This window comes from Metopolophium dirhodum, chromosome 8 (genome assembly GCF_019925205.1).
Source record: "Metopolophium dirhodum isolate CAU chromosome 8, ASM1992520v1, whole genome shotgun sequence".
Lineage (NCBI taxonomy): Eukaryota > Metazoa > Arthropoda > Insecta > Hemiptera > Aphididae > Metopolophium > Metopolophium dirhodum.
Genome location: NC_083567.1, coordinates 23,197,767 through 23,212,253, shown reverse-complemented (window position 1 = coordinate 23,212,253; position 14,487 = coordinate 23,197,767). Strand labels below are relative to the sequence as shown.

At 33.4% G+C, this 14,487-nt stretch overlaps 2 protein-coding genes across 2 annotated transcripts; one reads left to right on the top strand and one right to left on the bottom strand.

Moving 5' to 3' along the window:
- Window positions 1–1,208: 1,208 nt before the first annotated feature.
- LOC132951379 (putative nuclease HARBI1) lies at window positions 1,209–1,879 on the top strand. Its single transcript, XM_061023192.1, has 2 exons — window positions 1,209–1,432; window positions 1,495–1,879. Exons 1-2 carry the CDS (start codon window positions 1,209–1,211, stop codon window positions 1,877–1,879), a joined length of 609 nt encoding a protein of 202 aa, XP_060879175.1.
- Window positions 1,880–4,484: 2,605 nt separating this feature from the next.
- On the bottom strand, window positions 4,485–4,971 carry LOC132951378 (myb/SANT-like DNA-binding domain-containing protein 3). Its single transcript, XM_061023191.1, has 2 exons — window positions 4,825–4,971; window positions 4,485–4,704 (listed from the first exon to the last, which is right to left on the bottom strand). Exons 1-2 carry the CDS (start codon window positions 4,950–4,952, stop codon window positions 4,485–4,487), a joined length of 348 nt encoding a protein of 115 aa, XP_060879174.1. The 5' UTR covers window positions 4,953–4,971.
- Between the last annotated feature and the right edge of the window lie 9,516 nt (window positions 4,972–14,487).

Here is a 14,487-nt window from a genome sequence, read left to right as displayed (position 1 = left end):
TCTCCTTCACAAACGCCCAGCATCCCACCCTCTGTCTGGTCCAAATGGTCTAGTTTTCTCGGCCACCGATCGAGCCGAGTTAATAGGCGACTCTCTCGAACTTCAATTCCAACCAAACCCTGGCCCCGACCTCCCTGAAGTAACTGCACACTTCAACTCACTACAAAACATTAAAATCACTAAATCCAAACTATTTACCACTCCTGGCACAATCCAAAATATCATCAACAACCTCCACAAAAGAAAGCCCCTGGTCAAATTTCTACCCAATAACATTCTACTATCCCTAACACAAATTATCAACTGCTCCCTCAGAATTTGTTACTTTCCACGTGCTTGGAAAAAAGCAATAATAATTTCCATTCCCAAGCCAGGCAAAGACCACAAACTACCTGAAAGTTACCGACCAATCGCTTTACTCTCCTCCCTATCCAAAATTTACGAACGAATCATCCTCTTTAAAGAGGATATACCCACATATTTTTAACTACTTTTAAGCGTAATGGTCTCCATAAACTTTCGATCCGTTGAGTGTGCGCTTATGTAAGTGGATCAACAAAATGTTCACTGTGGTTAACTATATTATGCGTATAACCAGGGGCGGATTGGCGAATTTTTTCGGTCCGGGGGGAAATATGGATCAAACCGGTCCTGCACCAAAAATGTAACCCCCCCCCCCCAAAAAAAAAGTCATAATGTTACTCAAATTTCAATATTTGTTTAGTTACACCCCTAAATTAGTAAAATATATAATAGGTACCTATAATTAAAGCTATAACAGTTTTGGGTTAGTTAGATAAGGTTAACCTATTCAGACTGTCCTAACTTGAACTTGAAGTTTAATCTTATTATATTTTAGGTTCTGAGCGGAGCAATGAATGTATTCACTAGGGCCAGTTGTACCGTCTATGATTAAACAGTGATTAAGACTTAATCTACGATTAACCTTGTTGGGTCGTTGTACAGTGCCAGTTAACCTTCTAATCATTGATTATTTATCCAATAAGTTAATTAGCCGATTGTGCTCGATTAAACTATGATTAGTTAATTTTTGGGGTGGGGCATAAAGTTCGTTATCATTTATCATTGTTATCATATCCAAATTCAAACTTCTGAAAATATGAACTATGAGAAATTGTGTTTCTGTTTGATTTTGATTTTCAGTTTCTACTTTCTACATTTGATTTCAAACTATCGTCAAAACCAAAATGAATTTTGAATATGAAGATGACTCTGATTTTGAGGACGAGGAGTTTGAAAACTTGGCATTGTTGATAGCATATCCTAGACGGCAAAAAATATTCAGGCAACGTACAGATCATTTCACTTGGCGGAGGCATGACGAGTTTTTCGATAGGTTTCGTTTATCTAAAGATACAGTTCGTTTCATAGTGCATTTAATAGAAGATCGTATCTGTTCTCGTACTGATTGGTAAGTTATCTTATATTATTAATTAACTGTTAGCCTACTATTATAGTTTTAAATTTATTTAGGAATCATGCCGTAAGTCCAGAACATAAAGTATTACTCACATTAAGATACTATGCTACTGGATCTATGTTGGTGGTGTGTGGAGACTTCATCGGAATACACAAATCTACTGCAAGTTGTACAGTGAAGCTTGTATCTTGTGTTATTACTACATTGCGTCCACAATTTATTCACTTTCCTCGCAATGAAAATGATATTAAAAAGACAAAACAAGATTTTTATAATATCGCCAAATTCCCTATGGTTATTGGTGCAATGGATTGTACACATGTTAAGATTCGATCACCTGGAGGAGATAATGCAGAAGCCTATAGAAACAGAAAACATTTTTTCTCAATTAATGTTCAAACTATTTGTTATTCAATTTTGAATTCTCAAATCACCTAAATTTGGATTCCCACCAGAAAAAGTCACTGAAGTTAAAAATCAAATTATTATTTTGAATACTTGTTGTGTACATAGACACAAATTAAAATAAAATAAAAACACATCATTGTAAAATCAATATATTAATTGCTCCACTCAGAATCTAAAATAATAAAAATAATCTAAAATAATAAACCTAACCTTTTGCTAGACGATATCATTATATAATAAAAAAGTTCATACCAGCTGCTGAAGCACTACTGGCTGTTAAAGATGACTTAGATTTTAAGTCTGCTGGTGTGTAGGTTTTCCAATCTTTTTTCGTAGATATGGATTTATTGTTTACTTCTTCACTGTTATATGGTTCTATTACAAAAGAACAATATTTCAAAATAATGCAGACAAATTTATTATGATCTATATTTGGTATTCTTATGAATTATATACCAATTGTTAATTTTTTAACAGTTCTAGTGTTACCTAACATGTTTTAATGTATAATTTATTAAAAAAATGCATACCTCCTGAAGCTGCAGAAGTACTAGTGGCTATTAAAGGTGGTGTAGATTTTATATATGCTGATATATGCGGTGTGCATACTGATTCACTTTCCTCTGGGTCTATTTATAAATAATAATATTACAATATAATGAATACCACAATAATTGTATACACATAATATTATTCAAATAAATATATTTTGTTAATCTTATGAGTTATTAACCAAAGGTAAATGTTTTAATAACACTAGTGTTATTTAACATACCTTCAAAATTGACAGTTATAATTTGTTCATCATTAAAACAGTCATTGTTTTCATTTTCCATCAGATTAGTTTCCCACGTATCATTAACATAGTCTGAATCAAAAACTGCAGGTTCACCTGTCATCTTAGTTTGCAACATTTCTCCTACTGTCGTAGCAGTTGATGATTCAGGCACAGAATATATGAAATCAGAATGGTCAAATCTCAAAAAATTACATTATTCTTATGGGAAGCTGATAAGAAGGTCCGCCATATTGAATGCATACGTCAGTGTTGCCCAAAAAAAAATCTTAAATTTACCTCTTGCTATACAATAGTTCAGCTATAAGTTTTATTTTTATTTATTCATATTTGTAATTATGAATACTGTTATTAAAATCGTGCAATTTGGAATCGTTTACTTTTGGGAAAGTAAAAAACTTATGGTTTCCTTATTCAAAATATGGCTTTTACAATTGATCAAACAACATTTTGAATACTGTTTGGCCCGTTTATTAACAATAAACTCCATTGTGAATAAATTAAAAAAGTTACACAGCAATGCAAGTGAACAATTCAGTAAACTTGAAAATTAGTCAAAAATTTTCAAAACCATATAATAAGGTACAAAAAACCGCGACATACAAACAACAACAACGGCGGTAAAATGTAAAATGTTTGGTTAGGAGATTGGAAAGTATATTGTAAACATCGTTACAACAGTGTCACCGTAAGCAACATAAAATTGAAAAAACATTAATATTGAGTTTGTGGTCAATCTGGTGCTTGCATTCAATATGGCGGACTGTTTTTCAGGCAGCAGAAGTGTCCATTCTGATTTCATATATTCTGTGTGAGAGAATCCGGAGCTTTTTAGGGCTCCGTAAACCACCCACGACAAAAGGGGAACACTTTTGTCGCGACCTGTGAGCCGCACCGCGTGATGACCCGAGGGCCAAGTCGGTGGAGCTCACAGGCTTTGTACACGCAACGACAATTGAATTCCGAGGATTTATTTAGTTAGGGGAAATAACATTAAAATAATAATAAGAATGACATTAAGGTTATGAACAAGATATATTGACACATGGCAAATACAAAATCATATAATTTGTCGCATGCTTTTCCGGCCCACGGGAGGCGACACACCATATCACTCATGGTGTGTCCTCGCAGGGTTACCGGGAAAACGTGCTGGTAAAGGGGGGACAGGGGAAATTAGGTATATTACGACTTTGACGTGATGAGCATGCAGCATGCATGGTCGATGTTGATAGGAGCTGTCGGCCGCCGCCCGGGCCCTCATGGTGGACTTAGCCCATCATCGTGGTTGACTACAGGCGTCGACAAATGTTGACGGCAGTTGGTGTGTATTCAACGAAGTCTGTTGGTGAGTCGAAAAGGCCTGTGTGCCGCGTGGTTCCTGGGTGGTTGTGTGATGGTCGTCGAACAGACGGGTGGATGGTCTCGACCGGGCAGGTGTGGAGCCGTGAGAACCAGCCAGGTAGAGCGTAGGTGAAAAAGTGTTTTGAAACGGAGACCCGGCGACGACGGTGGTCTTATGCCGGCGGCGGAGCTTTTTTGTGTTGAGTGGGGCAGGTCAGTGTCGTCATATTGCGGGAATACATCAGATTTTCGGGGTGTACAGTATTGTTCCGCCGGTGCGGTGCCGCCGGACGCGACGAAAGCGCCGACAGCAACGGCGGCCGTGTGTGGCGACATGTGGACACCGTACACTGCGGGTTTGTGGGGGCCAGGGGACAATTATTACATAATACTGCGGTCACTTCTGCATTAGCGCGCGATAATCATAATAATATATAACTAAGGTACGCTCATTAGTGGCAATATGGGTACAGGTATGTTTGTGATATAATATTATTAATGCAAAAAATGCTGTGACGTTACATGTGATTCAGGAAACAATCTAGTTGGTCCACCTCCAGTGCCCCGACGGAATACCCTTTCATCGGCATAATGCTTTTTTACTACTTGCTTGACGTTGTTATATTTATTTTTCAAGATTAGTGCCGTACGGGGATTTTCAATGGACTGGCTATTATACTCATCTTGAATAATGATCCATGCTTCTTTTTTCATTCTTTTCAAAATTAAAATAAAATAAGGTAATAGCAGTTTGAATATTATGCAATAATTAGATTAGAATATTGAAAGATAAATTAACAAAGTAGTATTTTAATAAATAATTGTATCCTCTTACTTTGCATTTACGGTATCGGTTTTCATACATTCTATTACTGATTTGTGCTTCTTCACAAGCGATACTAAAAAATCAGTTTCAGATGCCGAAAAGTTAGCTGAACGTTTCAGTTTACTTGAAGTGTCCATTTTATATTCGTAATGTACGTTATAATATGAATATAAATTTTAAATAATCTAATACTACTAGCTCTAAGTGAAACTCTGGGAGAGTTGGACTCGCTGAGAGTGGGTACCAATTTTGGAGACAATGTCGTTGGAATTATAAAAGTCACAAAGGCTGTAGGACGAAGGTTTAGGATTTGTGATAAGGATTAGTGATATGGATTGGAGATAAGGCTTGGCGCTTTGGCGGGAATGTTTAAAAGTTTGAGCGTCTAGCAATCAGTCACGAACGTTGTAAATGGATAGGCTGGATACGATCTCCAGGATCATCTCCCGTTTCTCCGCTGCTTTTGGTTGTTAAAATTGTTAAAAAGTGTAGAGTCAATAGGTTTATTTGATTGTCTAGCTATCAGTCATAAAATCACATAGGTAGGCGATCCGACTGCGTCGGATCGCGGACTATATGCGAAGCGTATATCACCAGGTATGCAATCCACCTGCGGTGGATTGCGGATCCCGTTAGTTGCGTAGATAGGTGAATAATCGAAAAAATAGTTGGACCCCTTGACCGTGTTATTTGTAAGTGAGTACCGATTTTGGAGACACATTCGAATTATAAATGTCGCACTTATACATTAGAAGGTGATAAGAATTTCTGATATGGCCTGGCTCTTCGGCGGTCTCGTTTCGAAGGTGGGAACGTTTGACAGTCAAGATTCAGTGTCTAGAAATCTCTCATGGCCCATGAAAACCGGCAATTCAATGATAATACTATCCCCCAGAGTATGTATGGTGCTTTTTTTGTACGTGTAAGAAAATGTTAATTCGAAAATCTGCATGTTAGAGTGTCCAGCAAATCAGTCATTACCCATCTAAGACAAAACAAAAATAAGCAATCCACCTGCGGCGGATATAGAGTGGTATGTGCCGTCGCATGTCCGGTGCTCTTTCTTATGTAAAAAGTGTAAAGTCAAAACCCGAGTTGGATTGTCTAGCAAGTCAGTCATCTCCGTGTTGATCACAATCATCTTATGTTGACTCTAGACTCCATAGGAATCGGCGAACCATTACTTTCCTGGTTTCGCTCATACATTTCAAATAGGATCCAATGGGTAACTGTTGATTCCACCTCTTCGGACCGCTTTACCCCCTCCTCAGGTGTACCACAAGGTGCTGTTCTTTCTCCTCTCCTGTTTGCCCTATTCGTAAACTCAGCGGTCTCCGTCCTCCAGCATGCCAAACTCCTTATCTTTGCTGATGATATGAAAATCTTTTTCCTTATAAAATCCATCTCTGACTGTCACCTTCTTCAAAACGACGTTCAACGATTAGTTGCGTGGGGTGAATCTTTGGGGCTAGCTCTCAATATAGCTAAATGTTCAGTTATGACTTTTAGTCGTATTAATGCTGTAATCGAGCATATTTACACCGTAAACAATACCGCCTTAAAAACCTGTAATAATTATGTAAAGGATTTAGGATTTACTCTCACACGGAACTTGTGCCCTAATATGCATATTCAGATAATATGTTGTAAGGCTCTTAAACTGCTTGGTTTCATAAACCGTGTCTCTTCTGATTTCCACTTGCTCTCCCCTTTAAAAACTCTTTTCTGCTCCTTAGTTCGTCCCATCCTTGAGTATGGTTCCGTCCTCTGGGACCCGTCCACCGCTTCCGCACGTAGCATGATAGAAAGGGTTCAAAGAAAATTCCTCCGTCAAGCTGCTTACAAACTAAAGATAGTCTGTCCACCCCACGATTACACACCAATCCAACACCTCTTTTCCTTAGAAAGCCTCACCGATCGTCGTCATTCAGCTAACCTGACATTTCTATCCAATCTCCTTTCATCTAAAATTGACAGTCCTGAATTACTATCTCATGTCTCATTTAATGTCCCCTCTCGCCGTACACGATCATCTGTTCCATTTCATATACCTTTCTCTTCCTCAAACTACTATCTTAACTCACCAATCATCCGTCTTATGCGCATTGCCAACACTGACCCTTCATTCTCTCTCTGATATTGAGCCACGTTTCCATAAACTACTAAAACTATTATTATTATACTTTTATATTCATGTATTAAAGGGTTCGTCCCGTATTGTAAAATAAAATAAATAAATAAATCTCAAGTCAAAATCGATTAACATCCAATTAGCCACCTAGGTAGGCAATCAGAATTCGTCGGATCGCGGACAATGTGCTACAGCATATCAAGTAGGCAATCCACCTGCGGTGGATTGCAGACCCGACGAAGGGCGTCTATAAGTGAAAACTCTATCACACAACTTACGAAATAATTTGCGAAAAATACAAACTATAACTATAATATATTGTACCTATTTATTATAATTCATAAAAAAATAACATATAGATACATAATATTATATTAACCAATACAATACATATAAACATGTACCTGTAATGTATATATAATTATATCAAAAAAAAAAAAAATGCAAAAAACTGCATGTTTAAGTGTTAAGGAAGTCAGTCATCACCGTCTAAGACGAAACCAAATTGAATGGTAGGTATGTGCCGTCAAATGTCCGGTACTTTTTCTTATGTAAAAAGTGTAAAATCGAAAACCGTGTTGGAGTGTCTAGAAAGTCAGTCATATCAAGTCAAAATCTATTAACTTTAAAGTTCGTCAGCTAGGTATGCACAATGTGCTGCAGAAAATAAGTCTAGTATGTATAGCTGCTATAAGTGAAGAGAAAAAATAGTATTTTCCAAAAACCCAATCACTCAACATTCGAAATGACTTACGAAAAATAAAACAAATTAGTATGATATAATAACAATGACAATTTAAAGAAAATAATATGTGTTAAATTCCTAATAATTTAAATAACATATAGGTACATAATATATAATAAACAGTCATATAATATAAAATTAACATGTATATTATTATATTATTTATGAAATATGACGTGAAAAAAAATGCAAAAAAGTCGATTTACGGGCGGCCGTGCCTTTAAATACACGGTACAGTCGGTTGCCGCCCGAACAGAGCTACGTCGCGTCGGTTTCGAACCCGGACCGACCTATCATCATCCTACGTTTAGGAAACATACGCCTAACCTATCGAGCCACAGTTTGTGATGCAAATCACGGTCAAAACTTCAACAATTAAGCTGTGTGTCTACGGAGCGACGTAAACCAATATATTCGATATACATCGATGTAATCGTATATAATTCTATGTATCATAATTCTACACACTGTTTAAACTTTAATTGTATTTTATTCACTTATCTGACCGTTATTATGTATGCTTGAATAATACATTTATTTGTGTTTAATAATACATTTAATTGTGTTTACGTTAAGCAATATACCAGCTACGTTATTAAGGACCAAACAATACGTGTACAATCACATAATGCAATATTTATTTTATCAAAAACAAAACAAAAAAAACAGTATACATTAATTGTGCACTTGTGCGTTGGAACGAAGACCGACTGACATTTCGTGAACGCGAATTTTTAAGCATATTCACGGGGTTCAAAAGAAATAAACTTAACAAATAGAGCACAAACGGCAATTGAAAAGACGAAACGAAAAGCGATAATAACGACCTACGCTGGCGTCGATTGCGATGGCTACGGACCGATATCGCGTACAAACCACGCGGCTTTTAAAACAAACGAACTATATGTGAAAATGTCTAAGAGTCGAAAAACAGCGTAAAAAGCGTAACATTTTTCGAAAACGTTTAAAAACCGACCGTCTAATACTATAAAATCGCAAGAAAAACAGCTGATCTATAGGGAATTCATGGAGGATCTCATGGTGGAAAAAACTAAACACCGCTCCGTTTCCCCAGTCAACCAGACCGATCCAGTCTATTCCCTATAGCGCGACCAATCGCGTACCTTCGCAGCGGCGGCGGCGGTCGGTTTTTAAATATATTTAATCAATGGTACAACACTCGGAGATTTAATCAAGGATTAACATTTGATCGCCGATTAGCTAATCAATGTTTAAACACAGAACGGTACAACTGGCCCTTACAATGATAAGTGTTTTTTTTTTTTAATTTTTAATTCTTCTTTTTAATTTTTATTCAAATTGTTTTTTTTTGTGTCTTTCATCACCTTTTAGGACAGTAAAAATACTTAGGGTTTTATGAACAGTATCTTTTCTGATAGGAAAGTAAATCTAGTTGGTACATTGGGTCAAAAGTAATTTCCAAGTAGTTTTCAAAAGCGCTGTGAAAAACATAAGAAAAATTAAGGAATAACGGGAATTTTCACGCAAAATCTGTTTGCGAGAAAATCGATTTTGGTTTTTGGTGCAACTCTAAAACAAATGACCGTAGTTACATGAAAATTTGACTGAAAATTAATATTAGCATTTTTTATACAACCGTAACATTGTCCACATATTTAAATTTATTTTGAGCTGTTAACAAACATTTTCAGTTTCCTTTTTTTTTAGTTTTTTTTTCTATAAGCTTGAAAGTTTTATAGAAGGCTCTTAGTATATTGTTTTTAAAGCCAAATGAAAACAATTTAAAATCCACAGTCACATTTTTTTTTATAATCATTTTAAGTTCAAATATTGACAAAATAAGTAAAAATTACGAAAATTTGCAAATTATTTTGAGTTAGCAATTCATAAAAATGTTCTTTTTAAATCTAAGACTTTAAAATGTAAAACAAGATTCCTCATAAGTTTTCCTACCTTTATCAAAAAAAAAATGTCTACAAGAAAGTCAAATTAAATTTTTACGAGTGTTTTAAATTCATATTTTTACAACATTTGATATTCACTCCATTATTTCTCATGTAATGATTTTCTTATCTTGTTGTAATTAAAAAACGAATGACTGTAGATACTTGAAAATTTCACTGAATGTTTATACACCATACCTACAATTTTAAAAATAATTTGACTCTTTTTGAGCTGTTTACGGGCATTGCCAGTTTTCAATTTTTTTAGTTTTTTTTTCTATAAATATCAATAAAATTTTATTTGTTGGTAAAAAAGCGTGAAAATTTAATATAAGGCTCCTGATATATTTTTATATCAGCGATTGAAAAATATTAAAAATACAAAGGCACACATTTTTTTTATTAACATTTAAAGTCGAATTTTGATATAATTAATAAAATTTAAAATTTAATAATTATTTTGTATTTTAAAATTTATAAAATGTTCAACTTTTATAGCTAAGGATTGAAAATTTAAAACAAGGTTCCACGTTTCCTTCGATTTTCACCAGCACCATCACGCATAATCTAAATTGCACAGTTCAATTGAATTTTTACACTAAACAAAAAACGATAAGATAAGGTTATCAATGTTATCACGCAACCAACTAAATTCTACAATTGAGTATATAATATTAATACTAAAATACCAATACCACAGATTTCTAAATAAAACATTAGCATGAATCGGTGGAAAAATAGTGTAAATACCAAAATTCCTACGATATGAATTTCAATAGTTTAAGATATTAAAAATAATACCTTCGTAGGTATTTGATTTTTCAAAAAGCTGTATACTTAATTTATAAAAATATAATTTTTTTGGGTGATTATATTATAATAATTATAACGGCCCATCCAGAAGATTCCTGATTTCCCGATAGGCCAATCCGCCCCTGCGTATAACCATATTGGGCGATCCCATTATACGCTGGCCACCCCTTAAGACATTGGGAATTTTCATTATTTACCAAAACATTTTGGCCAATTAAAAAAATTGTGGTTGATTTGTCAATACTAATAATTAAATAAAAATCTTTTGCCAACATTTTGAGTGTATATGAACTATAAATTGTGGTGTCGCCAGGGCTTGCATTTGAAAAAAAAATATTGTTTTACGTTATTTACAATCAAAACGTTATTTTTTTTCCCCGGGCCGAGCTTACAATCGCCCAAAATTTAAACGTTATTCAACTTTTGTGTTTATCGTTATTCAGAATTAAAACGTTATACAATTTTTGCGTTTAACGTTATTCATAATTAAAACGTTATACAATTTTTGCGTTTATCGTTATTTAATATTTAAAAGTATTTAGATACCTGTTTTAAAAGTACACAGGCCGCAATTTAAAAGTATATGACTATGACCTTTTTTGGGGACATAATTTCCCTATTCTGAGTTTTAAGTAGGTATTGTGTAATTTTATTTATTTAATTAAATGGGTTAGATAACCCAATTACATATTATTTACAAAATATAGAGTACAGTGATACAGATTAAATTACAATATACATAGTTCGTAAAGAAATGGAAACAAAATAAATGATAAAACAGTATGATGATAATTAATCTTAAGTTATAAGTGATAATGTATTATTGAATTTAATAAATTGCCTAGGCTCTAAGGACTTTATTATAAAATAATAAATATAAAAAAAAAAAATCATGATCATTATTTTGAAATTTTGAACGTATTATTAGGTTTTTAAATGTTAAAATTATTTAGTAAGTTTTACAATATTGTGCTTGAGAATATCATTTAAGCAGGAATCTATGTTTCAAACATATTTTACTCTGATTGTTTTGACATACTTTGTCAACATTTATTTTATACCTTCCTACAATTGACAAAATAATCAGAATCTATAATTTATGTTGTTAAAAGTTAAATAATATGTATTGGCAATATAAAAGTGTGTACATAGCTAATATACTATAGAGTGTAGACAACATAGTATAATTTATACTATCTAAATTATACTTATTACCATATTACCATTATTAAATAGAACATTCACAAATAACAAAATAAATACCAATGATCACCGAACACAATAGTTCAATAACTTGAATGGTATAAATTCCGACCGTAGTACAGATAGTACAGTACAATATTATCAGAGTATCACTATTATTAGCTATTGGTAATTAAATTATTCTATTAATACCTTCTTATTAAATTTTAAAATAAATCTAATACGGGATCTCCCGGATAGGCCGGATACGGGATAAAATTAATTCTTGGATCGAATAAATAATTGAATAATACTAAGTATTATTAAATAATTGGAAATTAATTATTTTGTTTAATGGAATACAATATATACCGTTTTGCGTTATGTTTTGTTTAATGATATATCATATATTTTGTTAAACGTTACGTTTTGTTTTGTGTTATTTATTTATTTATGTTTATCGTTTTTCGTTATAATTACGTTTACAAATTTCAATCGTTTTTTATCAAACATAACGTTATAATCATAACGTTATTATAACGTTTGCAAGCCCTGGGTGTCGCGCAATAAATGACGTACTGAGCTATTGAGCCCATACTTTTACAAAATGTCGAAGTATTGTTATCTGTGTGCAAGGCAATAAAGATAAAGTGTTGACCGAAAAAAAGTGTAAGATTAACTTAGGCCTATGTAGAAACCGGCCGGTCACCGGTAGACCTCATCCTACAGCGGCCGGTAGAACGCGTTTGCCAATAGACCGCATACTATATGACAGCCGCACAACACACATATTTATTAAGTCTATATACCAATATACCTACTTTTGAGGAATTCCAAAATAACTCAAAATTTTCCATAACTCTTGTCTATGACAAAATCATAGGCGTGTTTGAAATCTATGAATACCAGACGAAGATCCTTATTATTATATTCATAATGTTTCTCCGCTAGTTGTCTGATGGTATGGATATGATCGACAGTTAATTTTCCTTTTTAAATACACATTGGTATTCCGCCACAATCTCTATTGCATATGGGTTGATTCGTTCCATTAACAGTGTTGTAAATACTTTATATTCTGTGTCTAATAATGATATTCCTCTATAATTTGTAACTACGATTGGACCATTGGATTTGGTGGGGTGGTGGGAGGGGGTAACAAAATTGTATTTTATTTGTAAAAAATTTCCAAAAAGATTACATAATACTTTAAAAATTTTTCCATTTTATATAAAATCTGTATTTTTTTTTAAATCTATTAATTCTACCTAGTAGATATTTTATCTTTTTATAATAATTGTATTTATATTTTATATTTATATAACTTTTTACGATCATTTTATAATTTTTGTAACAGTCCTATACTCCTATATGGCTATATATATCAATATTGAATATGTATATGCTCTGTCTTTTGGCAACCTACAAGGTGGACAGTCCACTTAATAAAGTTGTTATCTAACTATATTAAATGTGAAATTAAAATCTTTCAACAGGCTAAACTCTAGAACTACTTATCAGATGTTCTTGATATTTTTTTTAACGAAAGAGTATTTTACGGAGAAAGTTTAGATGAAAGAAAGTTTTAGGAACATTTTAGGAAAAGTAGGAAATTGGGATGTCAAAAATACAATAGTGGCGCCATCTGTCCAGAAAAAAATACAGAACTAAATAATAAAATAAAAATTTAGTTTACTGTCACAGATTAAAATAATAATATTGTGTAATATATTATTGGTTGCTATTGGTTAATCGGGCATGTTTGTTGATTTTTATTATTATTTTTTGTCAGTATCCACTAATATCCAGCGCGACGGTAGTGGCGCGAAGCTAAGTAAAAAAAAATAGCGGAGTAGCCACTAACGTATAATAAGAGGACACCGAGTTTTAACATTGAAAAATCGTCCTAATTTATGTCAATTCTTTGCCAAGCTCTACAGGGCAAACGGCTGAACATATAAAGTAGTATGAGGTATCAATCGATCAGAAATATTGTGCAGGTGGGAATAGAGGAATTCGCTAGCAGATTGGTTTGGTAGTTTGTAAGTTATAAGCAAAAATGTTCAAGTACTTTTAAGACCGATTTTGCGTACGGAACAGTGGGGATTGATAAGCGGTGGGTCGGGGAACGAAAATATCGTATATATCCCCCGACCCGCCGCTTATCGATTCACACTACTCTCTTCGCGGCGGTGGCAGCGACGATGTACTACGACGACGCACGGACGATATTATTACTCTATGGTGACAACTGACAACTGACAAGTGACAACTGACTATTGCAAAAACAAACCATTTTCGTGACTTGCACTCGATTGTTTGCGACGTGTTTATACTTTTATTATTATTTCCTTCTATAATACTATTAGGAGGCCAGCGGTTATTAAAGATTATTATTATTATTATTATTATTATAGAATACCAGATAATTAACACATCAACATTAAAAATAGTTGATATCACACCAAAAACACTTCGTTATAACTCCGTGTAAAAAAAAGTTAAGTTCATAGACATATATAAACAACTTGTCTATATATTATGTCTATGGTTAAGTTAAAAAAAAAAAAAAATTAGTAATGATTAAATCTTTAAAATACGTGATATAATATGAAAATTAAGTAAAATGCCATTTTATAATATTACAAATACCTATGATGACAAATAAGATCAATTGTAATGTTAAATACTTAGTCAACATATTGTTGATACATTATTAATTACTGTAAATACTGTAGTGGTTACTTAATTGTATTTATTTAAGTATACTTCTACGTCCTGCCAAATAGTAAAACATAATAATATAATATCTTAAATCGTGGTTCTATCCATTCTTATATTATCTATGCTTTAATCGTGGTTATAACTGTTATCAA

Coding starts and splice junctions, on each gene's coding strand:
- LOC132951379 (XM_061023192.1), top strand. CDS start 1,209: ATGAATTTTGAATATGAAGATGACTCTGATTTTGAGGACGAGGAGTTT. Junction 1,433..1,494: donor ATCTGTTCTCGTACTGATTG/GTAAGTTATCTT, acceptor AAATTTATTTAG/GAATCATGCCGTAAGTCCAG.
- LOC132951378 (XM_061023191.1), bottom strand. CDS start 4,952: ATGGACACTTCAAGTAAACTGAAACGTTCAGCTAACTTTTCGGCATCT. Junction 4,705..4,824: donor ACCGATACCGTAAATGCAAA/GTAAGAGGATAC, acceptor AATTTTGAAAAG/AATGAAAAAAGAAGCATGGA.